The sequence below is a fragment of the Tachypleus tridentatus genome, chromosome 1 (assembly GCF_004210375.1).
Source record: "Tachypleus tridentatus isolate NWPU-2018 chromosome 1, ASM421037v1, whole genome shotgun sequence".
NCBI classification, from domain to species: Eukaryota; Metazoa; Arthropoda; class Merostomata; order Xiphosura; family Limulidae; genus Tachypleus; species Tachypleus tridentatus.
In genome coordinates this window covers 10452030-10475607 of record NC_134825.1, presented here as the reverse complement: position 1 = coordinate 10475607, position 23578 = coordinate 10452030, and the positions used below count along the sequence as shown (strand labels likewise).

Sequence of the window (23578 nt, the reverse complement as noted above, 5' to 3'; positions counted from 1 at the left end):
ACAAAAGTCGTTCCATGTTCTATGTCAAAAATATATTACAGTGTAAGAAATCGTAAGAAACATACGTTTATATAAAAATTTTATTCGCTAAAAGTGTATTATCTGCCTACTTAAAAGTTTTCCACAATTATAGTTTAATTTTCTATTCGGTGTACGGGCCCGTATTGAGTCTGTCTGCAGGTTGTTTTTCCAGTAATATTTAAAAGGAAACAATGATCAAAGAATATGAGTTTAGAATTAATTGTCTCTGTTCATAAGGTGTTGATTTATTGATATATTTTTCTCATGAATAAAAGTGTTTACAAACAAAAATACAACGTATTTTCCTGTGGTAATACAACAGCGTCACACAGTTTCAGATCTATGTATGAAGGTGACTTAAAGCATGTTTACGACACAAACTATGGAAGTATTACCACGAGGTAAACAATTTCATTTACTCAGTGGTAATGCATCGAATATGGTTCCGTCTGATTACAGTTTTTGCTTGAATAAGGAAATTCAAGTGTTTTAAGGCGTTCGACTCGTAATCTGATGGTCGCGGGTTCGAATCCAGGTCGCACCAAACACGCTCGTCCTTTCAGTCGTGGGGCGTTATATAAGTGACGGTTAATCCCACTATTCGTTGGTAAAAGAGTAGCCCTAGAGTTGGCGGTGGGTGGTGATGACTAGCTGCCTTCCTCTAGTCTTACACTGCTAAATTAGGGACGGCTAGCGCAGATAGCCCTCAAGTAGCTTTTCGCAAAAAATTAAAAACAAAACAAACATACTCACAGCTGTAGAGATAAAACGAGGTAGAGCCGAATGATCTACCGTTAAAATAAACCCAATTAATATTACGTGTAGTTCGTTTTAATTAGCAGAATGATTGCTGAAAGCTAAAAAATACAAAGACTTGAAAAACTAGAAAGTTTAATATGAAGGAATATCTTATTAAATACGAAGTAAAGAAAGACCAGAAAATTCTGTCGAACAAGTAGCCTGAACTATACAAGTAGCCGCAGCAGGCATTCCGTTGTTTTATTATCCTGGAAAGAAATGTCATGCACGGATACACAGCTTTGTGACAACTAGTACGTAAACAATATAAATAACACTACTGTCGTACTGCAAACAAAATCGTATACTCAACACATAACAACTGTTGCAGGGGCGTAGATTTCTTACAACAACTTATGTGGACTGTTCAATTTACAAATTGATCGAAAAGCTTAGAAGCACGCCTATATTAAATATGTACATTTCGGCTACTGAAAAAGCCTACATCTAGGCCTAATTATGTTATTCGATTGGTAAGAACACGAGAATCACAAGAACAAACACGCAATTTGTAGGCCTGTGATGCAATAAAACAATTCAACAAACCAAACTGTAGGGGGGGGGATGATTGTATGCACCATACCCCTCACCTAAAAATGAAGGGGGATGTATCCCTCCAGGATCTACGCCCCTGGCAGGTATCATATTACTTCCATAACGATTATATAAATACACTTTAGCACACACTCCAGACCAATGGTTCTCAAACGTTTGAGGCTTGCGATTGAAGAATACGTGGTGCCATTTTTGTCAATTTTAATGCAATAAATAAAATACTGTCGAGCGTATACAAGTAAAGGTTAGGCCTATAAGAAGGGATAGTAGAATGTTAATTGTGTCGTGTACTATCGCAGTAGTACCACACGTCACCAGTGGAACGTGTACAATAGTTTGGTAATTCCTGCTCTGGACCTTTTACGTGTATATCCTGCTTCTGAAGTGATTTCCCTGATATACGCAGATAAGACGCCACCTGTATCTACTTTCGATACCCATGTCAAGAAATTTGTGAATATCTGAAAGTACTTGTTTTGTTTCGCACAGCAAATTTTAGAATCACCAATTTGGTTACAACTTCATCATTCTCTTGGAATTAAATACAATTCGGACGAAGTTTACAACACAGAAGAATAGTTTTGTAATCTCTAGTCCAAGAATAGATGATCAAAATGTTCAGTAATTTCTTTTCTCATCTAATTTTTGTATATTTTCTGTTTTCACCAACTTTTAGTAATAAAATGAAATCCTTTTTTGCAGTTCCCTGTACCATCATTTTTGTCCATTCTTCAGAACCAAAATTACCTTCTGTAAAGTCTATTCTCTAGCAATGTTTCTGGCCCGGCATGGCCAGGTGGTTAAGGCAATTTGAGGGTCGCGAGTTCGAATCCTCGTCATACCAAACATGCTCGCTCTTTCAGCCGTGGGAGCGTCATAATGTTACGGTCAATCCCACTATTCGTTGATAAATGAGTAGCCCAAGAGTTGGCGGTGGGTGGTGATGATTAGCTGCCTTCCCTCTAGCCTAACACTGCTAAATTAGGGACGGCTAGCGCAGATAGCCCTCGTGTAACTTTACGCGAAATTCAAAAACAAACAAACAAATAATTTGATAATGTTACTAGCTCATATTTCAGAGATATTACGTGTTACTGAATTATGTCGCTACATTAACACTAAATTCAACAGGCTGGCTTTTGTAAGATTTTTATTAATAATTTATATTTTTACACTATCTGGGCCTGGACCTTCACCTTTGGATGAATTTATTGCTTTGTGTTAAAGATAACTTCCATATAATAATGCTATTGTAGGTTAGGTATGACTTTTTTGTACCTCGAGTGTCTCTGATTAATTTTTCTGGATACGGATGTATTTATCTTTACTGTGTGGTCTGCAGTCATACTCATTTTGTTCCTACACGATCTTGTAGAAGTACCAGAATGAAGTATTTGTGAGATTAGTCTTGGATTTAGAAACCATTAACTGGAAAAATATTTGAATGGTTTATAATTTGCGATATCGATTGTTCAGTTTTGAGCTGTCATGAAGTTCACAATGGACGCTTCTGTTGTGTTTAACTGCAGTGAACATTCTACCATTTGGATCAACATATAGTACGATGGACACTTCACATATGAGATAAGGGGTAAGTTTGAAGGATTATAAGTGCTTATAACCAGGCTTCGACACATAGAGAGCTCATGGAGTAGCTTTACGCTTACCAACAAGCAAACACATGAGGTTTAGACGTAGAGCTGTAGATATATTTTTCCAAACTTGAATCCGTGTACTCAGCACTGCGAACAAATGTTGCGTACACATTACAATGTTTCAAAAGCCATGAATAAGCCAGAAGTACAGAAAATATTGTATGGAAACTTCTACAAAATAATAACTTAACGATAACTTTTAAAGAGGTTAAATTAAAGTTAAAGAACAAAAAAGAAAGAGAACTCTTAGTTTACTAGATTATTAACACTTGGCGTGTCAGTAGTATGTTAAACACATCTTTAAACGTAGCGGGTTTACTTCAAGACTAACAGAGAAGCATTGTGTTCACAATTTGTTCTTATCAGGTAACAAGTGCCTTGCCTACGTTACAAGTTTGAAAGATGAATGTGTGTTTACACATCTGTGTCTGACCTCCACTTTGTGTGAACTAATATATAAAACAAATGGTTTATAAACACGACTATCTTGAAGATTAGAAATGTGTACCAATCCTTCTGGTCATCTACCTCCGTGGATAAGTCTGCTTCCTCTCCTATCTGTTTTTATTAACACGTTTTTGTTTCACGAAACATTTAACTTTGTGGATAAAAGAAAGATAAAACTCTGCGGGTAGTTTGATCGGAAATAATAAAGTATTAGTAATTAAAACTAATTACATATTGAAATTTTATGGTCGTTAAAATATTAAATAACTTCTTTATTGTTTAGAAATGTATTCGTATTACTCTTTATTATTGTTTTTCATAAATGTTGCAGATGTTTTTATGTACACAGTATTCTCACATATACTTTAGAGATGTGTTAGTGTACACAATATCTTTATATGAGTCCTTATACTTTAGAGATGTTTCTATGTACATAATATTCTCCTCTACAATTTAGTGATGTTTTTGTGTACACAATGTTCTTATATGACTCATACTTTACAGATGTTTTCTATACACAGTATTCTCATCTATACTTTAGAGATGTTTTTATGTACACAGTATTCTCATCAATACTTTAGAGATGTTTTTCTATACACAGTATTCTCATCAATACTTTAGAGATGTTTTTCTATACACAGTATTCTCATCAATACTTTAGAGATGTTTTCTATACACAGTATTCTCATCTATACTTTAGAGATGTTTTTATGTACACAGTATTCTCATCAATACTTTAGAGATGTTTTTCTATACACAGTATTCTCATCAATACTTTAGAGATGTTTTTATGTACATAGTATTCTCATCAATACTTTGGAGATGTTTTTCTATACACAGTGTTCTCATCAATACTTTAGAGATGTTTTTCTATACACAGTATTCTCATCAATACTTTAGAGATGTTTTTCTATACACAGTATCCTCATCAATACTTTAGAGATGTTTTTCTATACACAGTATTCTTATCAATACTTTAGAGATGTTTTTATGTACACAGTATTCTCATCAATACTTTAGAGATGTTTTTATGTACACAGTATTCTCATCAATACTTTAGAGATGTTTTTTCTGTATACAGTATTCTCACCAATACTTTAGAGATATTTTTCTATACACAGTATTCTCATCTATACTTTAGAGATGTTTGTATGTACACAGTTTTCTCATCTATACTTTAGAGATGTTTTTATGTACACAGTATTCTCATCAATACTTTAGAGATGTTTTTCTATACACAGTATTCTCATCTATACTTTAGAGATGTTTTTATGTACACAGTATTCTCATCAATACTTTAGAGATGTTTTTCTATACACAGTATTCTCATCAATACTTTAGAGATGTTTTTCTATACACAGTATTCTCATCAATACTTTAAGAGATGTTTTTGTGTACACAGTATTCTCATCAATACTTTAGAGATGTTTTCTATACACAGTATTCTCATCAATACTTTAGAGATGTTTTTCTATACACAGTATTCTCATCTATACTTTAGAGATGTTTTTCTATACACAGTATTCTCATCTATACTTTAGAGATGTTTTTCTATACACAGTATTCTCATCAATACTTTAGAGATGTTTTTATGTACACAGTATTCTAATCAATACTTTAGAGATGTTTTTTCTGTACACAGTATTCTAATCAATACTTTAGAGATGTTTTTTCTGTATACAGTATTCTCATCAATACTTTGGAGATGTTTTTTCTGTATACAGTATTCTCATCAATACTTTGGAGATGTTTTTTTCTGTACACAGTATACTCATCGATACTTTAGAGATGTTTTTCTATAAACAGTATCTCATAGAACTCCCTATACTTTTCACACGTTCTTTGTACATAACCTAGAATATTCTTATGTCATTCAAACAAATAGTTTCATTATTGCTATATTTGTGACATAAAGCCAGTTTTAGTACATTTTTAACGTTACTGACAATTTGATTCGTTTTCTCTCAGGACTACACAACGGTCAACATTGGAAAGTTATTCCTGGACTCTACTGCCATGCTTCACGCTTTTGAAACTTACTGTGTTCAGCAGGTAAGAATACATAATAATAATAAAAACTGAAACTTACTGTGTTCAGCAGGTAAGAATACATAATAATAATAAAAACTGAAACTTACTGTGTTCAGCAGGTAAGAATACATAATAATAATAAAAACATCCTTAAACCTCTGACTTATAATAAGTGAATAATATTACGTCTACGAATTTGTGGTCAACATACGAACATTATTAGTGCAACAATCTTCAGAACCAACCAAAGCCACTGATGTGTGTGTTTGTGTGTTTTGCGTATTGCAAAGCCACAAAGGGCTATCTTCTCAGCCCACCGAGGGGAATAGAACCCCTGATTTTAGCGTTGTAAATCCGGAGACATACCGCTGTACTAGCGGGGGGCAAAGCCACTGATTTTAGGGAAGTAAGATCACAGTTAGGCTTAAAGGTTTGATTGGCTATTACTGAATGTCACGTGACTAATGTATCGTACATTGTCTTATATATGTTTAAAATGTTACAGTTAGAAGTGAGCACAGTTGTAAAAATGAAAGAGTGACGTTATCGTGACAAAATAGAAAATTTTCTTACCTCATTATAGACGAATGTGTTAAATTATATTTAAAACAAACATGTCTTTTTAAGATTGTCGACGGAAGCTGTTTTATTCTCAGGTGATTTTGACTCTAGTCTTCTCGTGTTGAAAACAACCAGATTTATAAAATAATGTATTTTATTTCTGTATTGGAAGACAATGAAGTTTCACAATGTAAAAACATATTGCTGTTTTCTCCAGACATATTCTAAAATATATTCTAAACCCATTTAAGTAACATTTCTTTTCTTTGCTGTAGTTGGGGATGTCCCGGCCTGGCCAGGTGGTTAAAGTGCTTCACTTGTAATCTGAGGGGTTGCAGATTCGAACCCCCATCTCACCAAACATAATCGATCTTTCAGGTGTGGGGTGTTATGTTGTGACGGTTAATCTCACTATTATTTGCTAAAAGAGTAGCCCAAGAGTTGGCGGTGGGTCGTGATGATTAGCTGCCTTTCCAGTCTTTCACTGCTAAATTAGGGACGGATTGCGCAGATAACCCTCATATAACTTTGCGCGAAATTTAAAACCAAACCTGCAGTTGAGCTGATGAGGAATATGCCAGGTAGTAAGTCGCAGCCTAAAGCCATAGTTGTAAGAGGGGTACATCAAACTATTAACCTTGACAATCCAAGCATTAGACGAACAAAACATACTACACGCAAATGTACAACGGATAATTTCTTTAAAAAACACAAGCACCCACAAACTTAATACGAACTAACATTGATGATAGCTATAACATATTAAACCATATCAAGAATGGAGTAATGCTTTGGTATCAAAGATACCAAGTGGAACAATTAAAAACTCCGGCAATTGTAGTAACATAATGTTACAATTGTCAAAAAATACGGACACGTTTCTGTGACATGTCCAGCAACACCGAGATACTGCGGGTGTGGCAGGGAACACCATATTTCTTAATTCAAAAAGAAACAACAGACACCTAAATATTGTAACTGTGGACAAGCCCACACAGCCAATTATAAAGGATGTGACAAATACAAACAACGTATATATCAGATAAGAACAACAACAACAGAACAGGAACAACCAAGTACAAGTATGCAACAAACAACAGACACAACAACAGAATTTTACAAAACAACGTATACGCAGATGTTAAAAGGTAACAAACCACAAACACAGCAAAAACAAAGTAATATTACACAAGAAAACAACACCTTACACAAACACAAAAATCACAACACACACTTCCAGAAACAAATGCTAACACACCTGATAAAACAAGCCTAATGACTATCATAATCACATAATTTATAACAGAATACACAAAACTAAGTAAAACAACCAACTGTATTGATCTGATAACCAACATCCTGAACAACACATTATGCTCCATATACCACACATAATAACAACACTCACCGGATACAATAACACAATGTTCACAGTAGTATATATCAACATCCAAGGTGCAACAGCTTCCAAGAAACATGAAATCGAAGACCTAATACAAGAAACTAACCCCCACGTTATAATAGTAAGCAAAACTTTAATATACAATAACAGGAGATTTAAGATACGTAATTACACATAAATAAAGAAAGACAGAATAAACAAAAATGATGAAAATAGAGGCATTATGATGCTATATAAAACAGATCTATCAGTCACAGAAATCAGTATGAGCAGTGACAACGAATATGTTACTGTGGATATTCTGCAAATAAACAATACACAAGTAACTGTTGTAGGAATATACTGTTCACCACAACTAGACATAACATTACTCAACAACACCTTTTCCCACAACCATAACTCTATAGCTACTGGACATCTAAACAGTGAAAATGTCAACTTTGGATGCAGGTACACAAACAACAATGGTAGAAGTCTCTTACAGTTTATAGATAACAATATAGCTTTACTAAATGATAATACACAGCGTATGCCACTAAGGCCAGTGACATACTTGACTTGTGTCTTTGCACATATAACATGAGCCAGAAACTAATAAAATTCCTGGTGGGAAAAGATGTTCATAGTGACCACTTACCAATATATTGCGTCTTCGATCTCGCCCCCTATAAAAATACAACTTACAGAAAATAAAAATTTAATTACAGTAAAACAAATTGGCAAAACTATAAATAGGAATTAGACAATCAATCACCTAATAAAGTTATAAAACAAGTAAAAACCCGTATTGAGTCGGACACCTACTGTCAAACAATAACGGAGTGCCTTCAGAAAGCGGCCAATAAAACAACAAATAACCCATGGAAACCAAGCACCCAAATAATTACCCTAATCAAGAAACGAAGACAATTAAGAAGACAGTTCATGATAACAAGAAACAGAGAAACAAAAACGCAAATAAACAATATAAGAAATCACGTCAGAGCACAAATAAAAGAAAAAAAAGATAAATTAGATAATTTCTGCTCAAAACTAAACGATAAAATTGACCCGAAAAAATTGTAGACACGCCTTAAACGACTCACCAACGACAATTCAGCCGCAAAGAGATATCCTACACTTTAACACAGTAATACAATAGCACACAAGTAAAGAAAAACCCCAAGCTTTCAAAGCCCAACTACAAAATACATTTGAAACTCATTCTGACCCAAATATGAATACATAGTTCTACAACAAAGTCACTAACTATATACTAAACAATTTGAACCAATTTTCCCATCGAGTATATCTGAAATAAATACAAGACACATGGCCCGAAAGAGAGAGGACGATGCTGAGGAATAGGCCTCAAAATAGTGTTATTAGGTTTTGTTATTAAATATAAACAAATACGGATAAAAACTATTATTTACATAACAAAGTGAGCTTCCAGTGTCAAACCATGTTTTGCCGCATATATTACAACAGAATCCACGTGAATCTTTATCGATAATGATGAAGTAAATAATCGTGCGTTCAGACAGTTCATAAGTATGTGCTACCCTTTAGTTTGCTTGATGAAACTATTGCTAACATAATTACCATTACGTTTAGGGTTACCACGGCTCACCTTTAAACCTAATATGTAACTCATTAATCGGGAATATACACTGTACATTGTTTCAATGTCTTTACAAATAATTATACTCACTGACAATATACTTCTTATTTATTATCTGAGCATATTTTGTAAATATTATTTATGCTATGTGTTGAACTGAATAATAATACTTGAAAGATTCCTGTTACTTTAAGCATGATCTGGCATGGGCTGGTGGTTAGGGCGCTCGACTCATAGTCTGATGGTCGTGAGACCGAATCCACGTCACATCAAACATACTCACCTTTTCAACCACGGAAACGTTATAATGTGACGGTCAATCCCACTATTCGTTGTTAAAAGAGTATCTCAAGCGTTGGCGGTGGGTGGTGATGACTAGCTGCCTTCCCTCTAGTCTCATATTACTAACTTATGGATAGATACTAACTAACGCAAGTATCTGTCATGCAGCTTTGCGCGAAGTTCAAAACAAACAAACTTTAAAAAATGGTATATTAATATCCTCACAAAACGCTAGTACGTATGTATTGACTTCTCTGTCACTAGAAACAGATCCTTCTAAGCGACTCGCGAAATTTCGAAGTATTATGCTCCAGCTGGTACTAATTGAATAGAGAAAAACTACGTGACTCTATTATTCATAATGTTTTTTACAGATTTGAAATCCACGAACCACAATACAGCAGTAATGGCTTTATAGGTTTCAGCGTTTCCATCTTCTCTACAATTGGTATCTACTTTCTTCTAATCTAATTCTTTGTGTCAGAACGTTTTCCCTCCTCATTTATCATCTTTCATCATCATTTCTTTGCTTTCTGTTAATATGATTTACTTTGTTATACCTTGAATCCAAAGGTTAACAGCATATACAAACACTACAGTCTTCTTTATTTCTATGTTTATGTTACTGTACAAATACAAACACTACTGTATTCTTTATTTCTATGTTTATGTTACTGTACATATACAAACACTACAGTCTTCTTTATTTCTATGTTTATGTTACTGTACATATACAAACACTACAGTCTTCTTTATTTCTATGTTTATGTTACTGTACATATACAAACATTACAGTCTTCTTTATTTCTATGTTTATGTTACTGTACATATACAAACACTACTGTCTTCTTTATTTCTATGTTTATGTTACTGTACATATACAAACACTACAGTCTTCTTTATTTCTATGTTTATGTTACTGTACATATACAAACACTACAGTCTTCTTTATTTCTATGTTTATGTTACTGTACATATACAAACACTACAGTCTTCTTTATTTCTATGTTTATGTTACTGTACATATACAAACACTACAGTCTTCTTTATTTCTATGTTTATGTTACTGTACATATACAAACACTACAGTCTTCTTTATTTCTATGTTTATGTTACTGTACATATACAAACACTACAGTCTTCTTTATTTCTATGTTTATGTTACTGTACATATAGTTTACAGATTTCACTTATGAGTATAGTTTGTAATTATATTAGTTTTTTGACCCTTATATCCTGAAATTAGTCGGTTTTCATGACCGGGTGTTTTAAAATATACTTTACATTTTTATGTGATGTTTCAACCTACTTTCTTCAGGGTCCATCATCAATGTTACTTCACAACCTGGAGAAGGAGAAGGAGTTGCTCCGCATCTTCCTGAGAGTGTCACAAATGGAAAACACCATCTTACGTCGAATGAACCTGTCGTCTTTTCTAATGGTTCCTGTCCAGAGGGTGACTAAGTTAGTACATATTTCTTACTATTGTTTGAGATACTCAGTTATATGTAAAATTAAAAACAATTTCACTTTATTATTTTGTGGTTATAATATTTTAAAAAAAGCAGTTTATATTGTAGGTAGGTAAAATAATATTAGATATTCAAAATGTATACGTTTAAAACATTAAAATGTATATTAGTGAGATTTTTTTCACACAGTTGCTAGAGAAACGTTTTCGTTTCGCCGTTTCCCAACATAAAATCTGAACTCTTAGTAATTAAATGGATGTTAGGCTAGAAGTTTAATTATTTCTAATCGTATAGCAGTTAAGTGTAAATTAAGTTACATCTCACAGAAATAAAGTTTTGATTTGTTAGAACTCTTCTTGGCTAGGTAAAGTGCAACTTAGCTAAACGTAGTTAACCATGTTTTGACTTAGCTAGGTAAAGTGTAACTTAGCTAAACGTAGTTAACAATGTTTTTGACTTAGCTAGGTAAAGTGCAGCTTAGCTAAACGTAGTTATCTATGTTTTGACTTAGCTAGGTAAAGTGCAACTTAGCTAAACGTAGTTAACCATGTTTTGATTGGAGTTCTACTTCACAAATCGTTAGATTTAGTCGGATAATTTCATAAATAACAAACAACATTCGACGAGTAGTTTAGATTTGTAAAAGTGGTGATATCATGAGAAGTCCTCAAAACGGGTAAAAATAATCCATGCACAGATTTCAGTTACACAGAAAAGGAATCTCTTTATATCTGTTGTTTACACAGATGCGTAAGAATGATAATGACGTCAGTTAGATATTACGTCACTCTCCACGTGTTTCCTCAGTACTGTTGAATGGACCATTTCATATAATACGACTGTTTTTTTGTATATAATTATGAAATACGGTAAGCACTATACATTAGTTGGAAGCTTTGTATGACAATAAATATATGAAGTTTATGGGCTTATCACAAGCAGTATCAGAACTTCCCTTTGTTTATTGATGTCACTAACCTAGTTATAGACTTACAATAAAATAGTTGTTTTATTTTAATAATAGCAGTTGGTTTGTAGGGTGTTCCACTTGCGTCCAATGTGTTATTTGTGGCTGAATTTTCTAGTATAATTTTGACATCTTTAGGTTTCCTTAATCCTGTTGCTTACCGCTCTTTGTTACGTTTAAAACTGATTTTTAAAAAAACAGTTTGTCTTTATAGATATCCCTTGCTTCTAACACGATTGTATAAAGTGACGCCGTTTCATCACGGAGACCGTGAAACGATAAAGGAAGCGAAACAGAAGATAGAATTACACTTGGAGCACATAAACGAAGTAAGCCACTGTATCTTGTGATGTTTGTATGTTTCGATCACCGTCTGTGGTTAGTGAATTTTTAGGGCTCATGGTTCGCGGCTCGTCGATTATGAAAGTGCAGCCTCGGAGCTGGCGGTGGGTGCTATTAACAAGCTGCCTTTCATATAAACTGAGAGAAATAAACTCTAAGTATACAAACAACTAGGAATTAATGAATATTCTGTTTCTACCAAATTTACAACACCAGCAACGTATTCATGTTTACTAAATCTTCAATAGTAATTAGTAATATACATTTATATCTACCAAATATTCAAGTAACTAGTTATATATATATTTATATCTACCAAATCTCCAATGGTAACTGGTTACAAGTTTCAGTGTGTGTTTTTCTTATAGCAAAGCCACATCGAGCTATCTGCTGTGTCCATCGAGGGGAATCGAACCACTAATTTTAGTGTTAATAAATCTGCAGACTTACTGCTGTCTCAGCAAAGGATAGCAACTAGTTATATATATTCATATCTACCAAGTTTCCATAGTCACAAGTAATACATATTTATTTCTACCAAATATCTAATAGTAACAAGTAATACATATTTATATCTACAAAATCTCCAACAGTAACTAGTATATATGTTTATATCTATTAATTTTCCATTAGTAACTAGTTATATATGTTTATGACTAACACATTTTAAGTAAGATATTTATAGCCACTAATGATAACATATACGTATAGCAGTTAGTGGCTAAGCATCCACTATTAACCAGTTTTGAATAGTTTGTACATATACAGCAGTTACAGTCAATGTTTACAAAATATGTACTGTATAGTAGTAATTATCAAACCTTTAATGAACAGAAGGTACTTAAATTAACAAATGTGTAACAAAGATAAGACGAGAAGAACAAGTTAAATATTAACATATGTACAACAAAGATAGGATGAGAAGAACAAGTTAAATATTAACATATGTACAACAAAGATAGGACGAGAAGAACAAGTTAAATATTAACATATGTACAACAAAGATAGGATGAGAAGAACAAGTTAAATATTAACATATGTACAACAAAGATAGGACGAGAAGAACAAGTTAAATATTAACATATGTACAACAAAGATAGGACGAGAAGAACAAGTTAAATATTAACATATGTACAACAAAGATAAGACGAGAAGAACAAGTTAAATATTAAGATATGTACAACAAAGATAAGACGAGAAGAACAAGTTAAATATTAAGATATGTACAACAAAGATAAGACGAGAAGAACAAGTTAAATACTAACATAGTTACAACATAGATAAGACGAGAAGAACAAGTTAAATATTAACATATGTACAACAAAGACAGGGGGAGAAGGACAAGTTAAATATTAACATGTGTACAACAAAGACAAGGTGAGAAGAACAAGTTAAATATTAAGATATGTACAACAAAGATAAGACGAGAAGAACAAGTTAAATACTAACATAGTTACAACAAAGATAAGACGAGAAGAACAAGTTAAATATTAACATATGTACAACAAAGACAGGGGGAGAAGAACAAGTTAAATATTAACATATGTACAACAAAGATAAGACGAGAAGAACAAGTTAAATATTAACATGTGTACAACAAAGATAAGACGAGAAGAACAAGTTAAATATTAACATATGTACAACAAAGACAGGGGGAGAAGAACAAGTTAAATACTAACATAGTTACAACAAAGATAAGACGAGAAGAACAAGTTAAATATTAACATATGCCCATTTGTAAGCTGTTTGATTTAATGAAGAACGTAACTAAAAACGTCATCTTCTTAAATCAAGACAATACTGTCCAGCCATCTCAATAGTTATTAATCCAATCAAGTCATTTGAGAAAATTTGATGTGACTACTCAACTGCCTTTAGTGGACACTTTTTACTGCTGGATCTAGTTACATCAAGGGAAAGTGTAAATATAATCAGAAAACTGTTTGTTCTTCAGGAAGAACCAATTCTAAACAGCTGATACATCTGAACGTAAGCACTTTTATTGTTTTTGTTTAACGTAATCTGTATTATATGTAAATTGTTCAATATAATATGTTTAAACTAAATTATTGAAATGTGTTATACTATATTTATAGTTAAACTAAATTATTGAAATGTGTTATACTATATTTGTAGTTAAACTAAATTATTGAAATGTGTTATACTATATTTGTAGTTAAACTAAATTATTGGAATGTGTTATACTTTATTTATAGTTAAACTAAATTATTGAAATGTGTTATACTATATTTATAGTTAAACTAAATTATTGAAATGTGTTATATTATATTTATAGTTAAACTAAATTATTGAAATGTGTTACACTATATTTATAGTTAAACTACATTTCTCATGCTTTGAACTATATACAGAATATTTATTTGTTATTATATTTTTATTATTAACTATTAAATATCTGAAATATGAACCTGTATTTCCAGTGTAATCAGAGACTGAGGTAAAGAAGTCTATATCTAGCTGTAGTACTTGTATGGTGGAATACAATAGTAGTACACAGAAGTGACCAAGCATGAGTCTACAGACCCTCATCACTAACATACTCTCTGCTATGCTTCAACCTTTCTCAGTGGTGATGTCAAACGGTTTTCAAGATCTAATTCATAGATTATTTTTATATTATTCCCAGTTGTCCACAATGTTGGTCGAGAGCAGGTTTGATAAAATAAAAGAAAAAATCATCTCTTTACTGCAACTTGTACCCAGCATCAATTGTGGATATCTGGGGTAGCAGACAAACATTACAGCTTCCTTGGAGTTGCTGGTCATTTTATATATGACTGGAAAATACAAACAGTTACACTTGCATGTCAGCGTTTCAAGGTGTCTTACACGTCTGATAACGTTGCATCTCAATATGATGATATAAATATCTTTAATATCAACATTTTATACACGACATCTCATACAACATGATCAAGGCTTTCTGCTTGCTCGAAACACAAACACCACCTAGTGTGAGAGGTGGTAATAACTCGTCTACAAATAGTGACTCAAAATAAGAACTCTGTGAGAGAATCTAAATCAGCAGATACGTTACCCTAATTTTTTCCTGAACATGACACCTGTTTTTTTGTAAACGCTACAGTTTGTGGTTAGGAATGACATGAATAAAACTGGACAATTGCTGAAAGTAACTTTAAAAGCATCAGCCATCGCGTTCTACATTCGAAAATCAATACAATCAAGTGACCAACTTGAGAGAGGGTCAGAGTTCAGTCGGTAATATCAACTTGATTGAACTTTGAAATTAAAATGATTAAGTCTTAACTGAATATTTCCAGAAAAAATTGGACAATCTAGATATTGGTACAACTAAACTTACTTTTCACGATCGAACAAGCTGCCTTTCATCTACACTGAGAGAAATAAACTCTAAATATACAAACAACTAGGATTTGGTGACAATAACGACACGTTTGGAAAAAGCAAATTTTTTACCCAGGGTCAGAACGTTGTTATGTCCAGTTATGTAGTGTCATGTGTGTATGGACTAATGACTGGACTGACATCATGCAGTCCAGGTATAGTTTCAATTTTGTGTCTGCACTGAAGATATCTATTCACACCCGGCTGATTCAGTATGAGAAACAAAGTGTTTTCTGCTTAGTTGCGTCATTAGACCCCAGGTTTAATCTTGACTGGTGTTTCACTAGACCTGTGAATCCAATCACTTTTGTAGCAAGAAGTCAGTAAAGTTTTTTCAACAAGTAATCCTAGAACCGAATAATCAAAAGAGGCCTATAAGCCCCTCCCTTTAAAAAAAGTACGATTTTTAGTTTCTTTGCTGACTTCAAGAAACCATCCTCCTTATCTCCAGAGAATACAAAGGTCAACAACTACCTAGATGGTCCTTGCATTCTTGAAGAAAGCAACCCTTCAGATTCTGGACGAACCATGAAAATACTTTCATACGCTATCTTAACTGGCCAAATGGTATATCGATGTTCCAGCATCATCTTCTCCCTTTGAGCGTTTGTATAGCATTAGAGGTAAAAACTACCAGTTCTGATTGTTGCCTCCTCACTGACAGGACGTCTGAGACACCGAGGTTCATAGAGAACAATGAACAGTTATAATATCTATAAGTACCCTTAAAATATATTATTTGTTCTAGAACTTTGTTATGGGATTTAAAACAAATAATAATATTGAAATGTTATTTGTTGAAATTCTATTTGTTTCAGTGTTTTAAAAAGTATTTCTTAAAATAAAAAAAATTGAAATATTATCGTCTGTTATTTTACCATTACTGTATTTTATCTGATATATATTACCGTCTGTTGTTTTACCATTACTGTATTTTATCTGATATATATTACCGTCTGTTGTTTTACCATCACTGTATTTTATCTGATATATATTACCGTCTGTTGTTTTACCATTACTGTATTTTATCTGATATATATTACCGTCTGTTGTTTTACCATTACTGTATTTAACTGATATATATTACCGTCTGTTGTTTTACCATTACTGTATTTAACTGATATATATTACCGTCTGTTGTTTTACCATTACTGTATTATATATTACCGCCATTAGGCCCGGCATGGTGGTGATGACTAGCTGCCTTCCCTCTAGTCTTACACTACTAAATTAGGGGCGGCTCGGTGAATATGAATGAAATATGAAGTATTTGTAGTTCATTACTGATGTACAGTTTATACCCATCCTTACCCTCAACCAGCTACTACAGCTGCGTCCTCTAGTGATAAATTCTGATGAAATCTAAGTGGATTTCACCATAACCTCATGGACGACAAGATACGTCACCTTGTTAAGGCTATTGAACTGATATAAGGTTACAGACACTATTTATATGATACATTTTGTTATTATATAGTTTTAATAAGGTTTTCTTGTGATAGTTAAAATGGTGAACTATACATCTCTCTACAGTTATCTGTCCTAATAAATCGTTCATGATGTCTGCAAAACCTCTCTCATTAAACAAATTACAGATGTTTAATATAACATTTCTCAGTTTAACAGTGCTAAGTATATTCACATTTCATCTGAATAACAATAATCCATATTCACACATTTTGGTCAAGACTGTAGACTGAGAAGATCCAATTAAAATATCGTGAATTACTTTTATTAATTAATTAACTATTTTTAAAGCTGTTGAGAAATCTCCGGTCATAGCACCCCTAATTAGTAAAACAGTTTTTAAGCAACGTTTTTAACTCACATTTTATAAAATAAAATGTGTTTACTATTTTACGCGTGATTCAATAAGGTTTTGTATCGTAAAATCGTCATGTTTAAAGAAATGTTGATAGATTTATATAACCCTTTTAATTAATCTCTGCAGTGTCAAGGAATTTGCTCTAAATGTGATTGTTCAAATTCGCCATTGCATAAGTATGCATGACAGGGGATTCTAGTACAACCAGTTTACCATTGACGTCAATAGTAAAAATATAAAAATAATGTTGTGTTATACCAGGTCTATTCTTAGAATTATCGGAGATAAAACGCACATCAGGGGAATGAAAGTTATGCAAAGGTGACATCTAGTGACTTTAAAAACAATTATTTCAGACGAATTCGAAGCTCTTTCATTCCCTCGAAATATCAAACTGAAGAACATACTGTGACCATTAAAACCTTGTATTAGATTGATACTGGAATTTATATAAAAAACATAATTGAAGAAACAACGTGTTGCTGATCAAAATAGACTATTCTTGAATAGATGAAATCCGCTTTCTTTTGTAATTGGATTTGTGTGATATTTTATCAACTTTTCTCGTGATATAAAGGGGTTCCTAGAAGTAAATATAAATGAATTTTATAATTTTGTTTATTAGCCACAAATTTTCGGTTAAAACTAGTTCTTATTTCACTAGGATTACGATGGAAGTTTTATTTAGATATTGAAAAAAAAATTAGACTGATATTACTCGTTGTTGTTTTTTTCGGAATCTCGCACAAAGATACGCATGCGCATAACCGGCCCTAATTTTGAACTGGTAGACAATAGAAAGAAGGCTGCAGGTCGACAACACACTCATTGTGAAATCTGGGGTTACTTTTGCAGTGGGATTTAATCTTCACTCTTTAACCCTCACGGTCTCAAAGTGCAGAGTGCGTTGTTTGTTTGTTTTTTCTTTGCGAGTCAAAAACTAAAATATTGGAATAAAATATTTAGAACCAGAACATTGACTAGGATTATTAGAATTAGAATAATGTTTAGAACAAGCTAAGATACTTAAAGTATTGGTTTTGTAAAAATAGGTTCGTAACACTTTTATTTCTTTAATGAGTTACTTAAATGGGTTCTAAAACGTGAATATGATTATTGTTCTTGTCAGTTGATACAGGGACACGTTTTAAATGGGTTCTAAAACGTGAATATGATTATTGTTCTTGTCAGTTGATACAGGGACACGTTTTAAATGGGTTCTAAAACGTGAATATGATTATTGTTCTTGTCAGTTGATACAGGGACACGTTTTAAATGGGTTCTAAAACCTGAATATGATTATTGTTCTTGTCAGTTGATACAGGGACAGGTTTTAAATGGGTTCTAAAACCTGAATATGATTATTGTTCTTGTCAGTTGATACAGGGACAGGTTTTAAATGGGTTATAAAACCTGAATATGATTGTTGTTCTTGTCAGTTGATACAGGGACACGTTTTAAATGGGTTCTAGAACCTGAATATGATTATTGTTCTCGTAGGGACAGGTTTACATCGATAACAAGTCCGGTACTTTTCACTTTGATATATAGGTTCAGTTTATCTCTCTCAGGTTAGCCTGTGTTTATAGTTACCAATGAAGAGTTGAATTCTACGAAATTAATATAACTCAGTACCACAGGTTGATCGAAGTTGAACTGGATCTGTCTTGAAATTAACCTTTAAACAGTTGGAATGTTACAGCATCATTTGATGACGCCCGCAAATTGAGGGTTAAACAATTTATGGAATACTAAGGTTATTTGTTATGTAAACATTTTGTTTACATTTGTTGTTTTCAAGCACATATTTAATAAAATACGAAGCAAACTTACGTTGATGCTAGAAAGATTTGGTTTAATATTTTTTCTAAAACTTAAGTCAAATATAAATTCAGTGCTTTAGTTGTTGGATTATTCAACTCAAGACTTGTTTTAATGAAATATAACTAATGCATGGCCACTATTAAAAGTTTGAAGTTGCTGTTTTATTATTATTACAGATGCTTCCGTGTAAGAATTATGTCGCATATTCTTTTCAGTCCATCGATGTGATAAACGGTAAATATAAGGACTTACGACGCTAAAACCTGAGGTTAAGTTCACCTCGATGGACAGAGCGCTGATAACGCAATGTGTGGCTCTGCGCAGGAGCAGATAAGGAAACATCTGTTGTAAAACAAGAAACAGATAGCTGGCTTCTCCTCATATCTTCTTTATCGTCCTACCTTTTCAAACAGTACAGGCAGTGATATTGTTACCATTAATACGTCGGTGATTTGATTCCAGTGCTAAGAATAAATCAGACCAAGTCAGGAAAAGATATGACACAAACAACGTTTCTTTTTTGCTTGACACCAAATGAATTGTGTGAGATTTTCTGTTCGTGATGCAATTTGTAAGTTCACCACTCTTAGTTAGGCACAATATAATTCGACAATTTATCTGAGTGAACTTAAGTAGTTGTACACTATTTGTATACCCCCCCCCCAGCAGCTTAGCGATATGTACGCGGGCTTACAACTCTAGAAACCGGGTTTCGATATCTGTGGTGGGCAGAGCACAGATAAGCCATTGTGTAGCTCTGTGCTTAATTTCAAACTAACTCTCTTTACAGTTCAGTATCAACAGAAACTCACTTCACCATTCGTACTCTTGAACGAAGAGACACTCACTGTTCAATGTTCTTTCCTTATTAGTTATTGTGTAAAATTTTCGGTATCAAAACTACAATTATAACAACTACCGGCGAAACTGTTACCTATTAATTGCAACTTGTTATAATCCAGTATTGATTAATAACTTCTGATTAACATTTAAGTAACTATGCAGATGAGAATTATAAAAATAAATTATAAACAACTTAAATAATCCTGTATAAGACAGGTATATTGAAATTCCTAATGTCATAAATCAATACACAAGAGAACTATACCTATGCGAACCCCCCACCCCACCCACCTGGAGGTGCTAAACTCTTTTAGAAGCTAACTTCCTTCCCAAATCTGGCCTATAATTTTAAATTCCTGATCTTCTGGTTCCCAGGGACGCCATGTTTGAAACTATGTCCTTATCCCCTACTCACAAACTAGTGGACCTTCAGGTTGCCAGGGACGCCATGTTTGAAACTATGTCCTTATCCCCTACTCACAAACTAGTGGACCTTCAGGTTGCCAGGGACGCTATGTTTGAAACTATGCCCTTGCCACCACTTACCAGCTATCAGGAACAAACATGGCACACTTTCTCAGATGCCACAGACATTTGTCCTGAGGAATATTCTTTTGGTTACGCACTTCTCACTCCATAAGAATAACTGTAGAAGTAATTGGGGATAATGGGGAAGCTTGACTTGGGATCTCCGTGAATTACAAAGATGCTTTTGAAACCAACAACTGAGCGAAGGTGTTTTATACCAGTAGAATTATATGGTAATATTTAAAATTAATTAATACGTTATAACACTAATGAAAGTTACTTTAAGGAACCAGGAACTGTGTTATTTAGTTCTTACAAAACACGTTTGTCTGCTCTTCAAGGACAAACAACTTACTGTTATACAAAATCTGAATATAAGTAGTCGCGTTTATAACAGAGCACAGAAAAAACAAAACCGTGTTGAGCGTTAGGTGCCCGTTCTGTTATTGTTTCCGTACGAAAGAATTGACAGCAGTTGTAAGAAATCTTCATACAAATCAAAGCGACTTCTCTCGTTACAAAAATAGGAGACTTTTATATTAAAATACGAAACAAATAATGACGAGCGTTCTATTTGAACAGTAAGACTTTTAATATACTTATATAAACTAGTTTATTTGAAGAGTTTTAATAGTAACCAGTTTTATTGAAATTAACAATAAATAATTACATGTGAAATAAAAAAAGAGTACTTCTTACCGTGCTAGTCTGTTTGTTTATAGTTAAGCACAGTGCTACATGATGGGCTATGTGTGCTGTGCCCCCATGTTAGTCAATACATTTGACTGCGACATTTCTTTCGTATTATGATATCTTTCAGCAAAGGACTGTTTGTTTGTTTTGGTTTTTAGAATTTCGCGAAAAGCTACAAGAGGGCTATTTACGCTAGTCGTCACCAATTTAGCAGTGTAGGACTATATTGAAAGCAGCTAGTCATCACAACCCACCGCCAACTCTTGGGCTACGTTTTTACCAACGAATAGTGGGACTGACCGTAACATTATAATGCCCTCACGGCTGAAAGGGCGAACATGTTTAGTGTAACAGGGATTCGAACCCGCGACTCTCAGAAAGGAGTCGAGCGCCTTAACCACCTGGCCATGTCGAGCCTTCATGACAAAGGAAAGTAAACCAAACCCTCTTGTATGTCAAAAAAGGTAAATATATTTTGTCATTAATGGAATGCCATAATTCACCTAATATCATGTTTTACATGTTAGTCAAAAGTGTCCACAAAACACGAGCAACACGTTTAGAATGAGAGTAGTCCACAACTGTATTACCTAACTAACACGAATATTTGTTGTACACTTCAGTATTATAGTATTTGCTGCTAAAAAAGTGCCTTACTCTAGCAGTCTAGCTACTTACTCAACGAGTTAAGTGTTTTTGCCAGGGAACAAAAGTTAAGCTCGTTTGTTAACACCTAACAACGCGATTTGTTAACGTCTAAAATTCAGTTACTTTCTTCGCCACCAGGGACATTGTTTGAAGTCAATTCACGAAGTTTATATTTGAGATAAATTCTCGTTTCTAGAAAAGGAAACTCGAATTTTACCAAGAGTCGAACATAACGCTTAGTATGTGTGTTTATCTGTCTTGAAATCGAGAATATTTCAACTTTTTCACACGGGAGATAATACAAGTCTGGCGCCAAGAGTGACTCACTCGGCCAAGACGAGAAATGGAACTCACCGTTAAGGATGTGGACAGAAATAGAACGCAAGTGTAGTTCAAAGAAAAAAACCGCGTTTTATGGTTCTCTCTTCTCCCTTTTATAGAACTGTATTTTGTTGAAGTTATTCTCATCCGTTATGAGTATTTTTCACTGGAAACTTTTCCTGTTAGTATCAGTACGTCAATACCAAGATATGTTCACTCTTGTGTACCCAGCTCAACTGAGGCGAAGTCAGCCATTTTGGTTTTTAAATTCATGACACTAATTATGAATTGTGTCAACGCCTCTCTGACTGCGACATCATAAACGTAGAATCCATGTGAAGAATCTCCGAGAAATAACATATTTATGGACTTCAAAACAGGTATAAAATACGGGTATAAAATGAAATAAATTACCAAGGTGCGTATTACATTGGTGTCACGTGAACGACATCGTGCATGTTCCCCTTGTGGGACAGTGGTAACTTTGTTCACTTGCAACGGTAAAATTGGGGGTTCTGTTTCCTTCAACAGACACAGTGGATAATCTAATGTGATTTTGATCGAAAACAAAGTGGCAGACAACGATAGTTCAATGTGTATACACGTACTATCGTATGTACATGTATATACAATGTGTATTATTTTCTAATACAACGTTTTATAGCAACAGTAAAATTGTGTAAACATTACTGTTATAAATGTCTACTAGCTACACATTACTACTGTAAATGTGTACTGGCTACACATTATTGTAGTAAGTGTATCCTAACTATAGGATATTGTTATAAATGAATATTGTCAGTTCGTTGCTGTTGTAAGTGTAGTCTTTACTCTGTGTACGTGCCCTTATGTTACGTAATATAATACTGACCTTTAGTCTTCTCTATGTGTTACTGAACTACTATTTTGTAATATGCAGCCACATTATGTATGTCTGCAGATTATTAATATTTAGAAATAAATTATTAAACTTATTTTTCTTAAAATACATAACGATAAATAAAAAATAAAGTGAAAAAGGCTTTAGCTACGACTTTTGAACTCTGTTGTTACTGAACATAAGTTGACAAACCTTTTATGAACTCTGTTGTCACTGAACATAAGTTGACAAACCTTTTATGAACTCTGTTGTTACTGAACATAAGTTGACAAACCTTTTATGAACTCTGTTGTTACTGAACATAAGTTGACAAACCTTTTATGAGCTCTGTTGTTACTGAACATAAGTTGACAAACCTTTTATGAACTCTGTTGTTACTGAACATAAGTTGATAAACCTTTTACGAACTCTGTTGTTACTGAACATAAGTTGACAAACCTTTTATGAACTCTGTTGTTACTGAACATAAGTTGACAAACCTTTTATGAACTCT

General features: G+C 33.4%; 1 protein-coding gene and 1 long non-coding RNA gene across 2 annotated transcripts in view; one reads left to right on the top strand and one right to left on the bottom strand.

The window, feature by feature from the left end:
* The window catches only part of LOC143240130 (uncharacterized), a 52870-nt gene that overhangs the window by 7374 nt on the left and 21918 nt on the right, over positions 1-23578 (top strand). Inside the window, exons 5-7 of the mRNA XM_076482103.1 lie at positions 5445-5528; positions 10674-10819; positions 12009-12123. Coding sequence (XP_076338218.1) covers positions 5445-5528; positions 10674-10819; positions 12009-12123 — 345 coding nt within the window. The remainder of the gene's footprint in view (positions 1-5444; positions 5529-10673; positions 10820-12008; positions 12124-23578) is intronic.
* Positions 10682-16754, bottom strand: LOC143240172 (uncharacterized). Its single transcript, XR_013021611.1, has 3 exons — positions 16691-16754; positions 15998-16192; positions 10682-10800 (listed from the first exon to the last, which is right to left on the bottom strand). It is a non-coding gene; the product is annotated as an uncharacterized LOC143240172 (long non-coding RNA).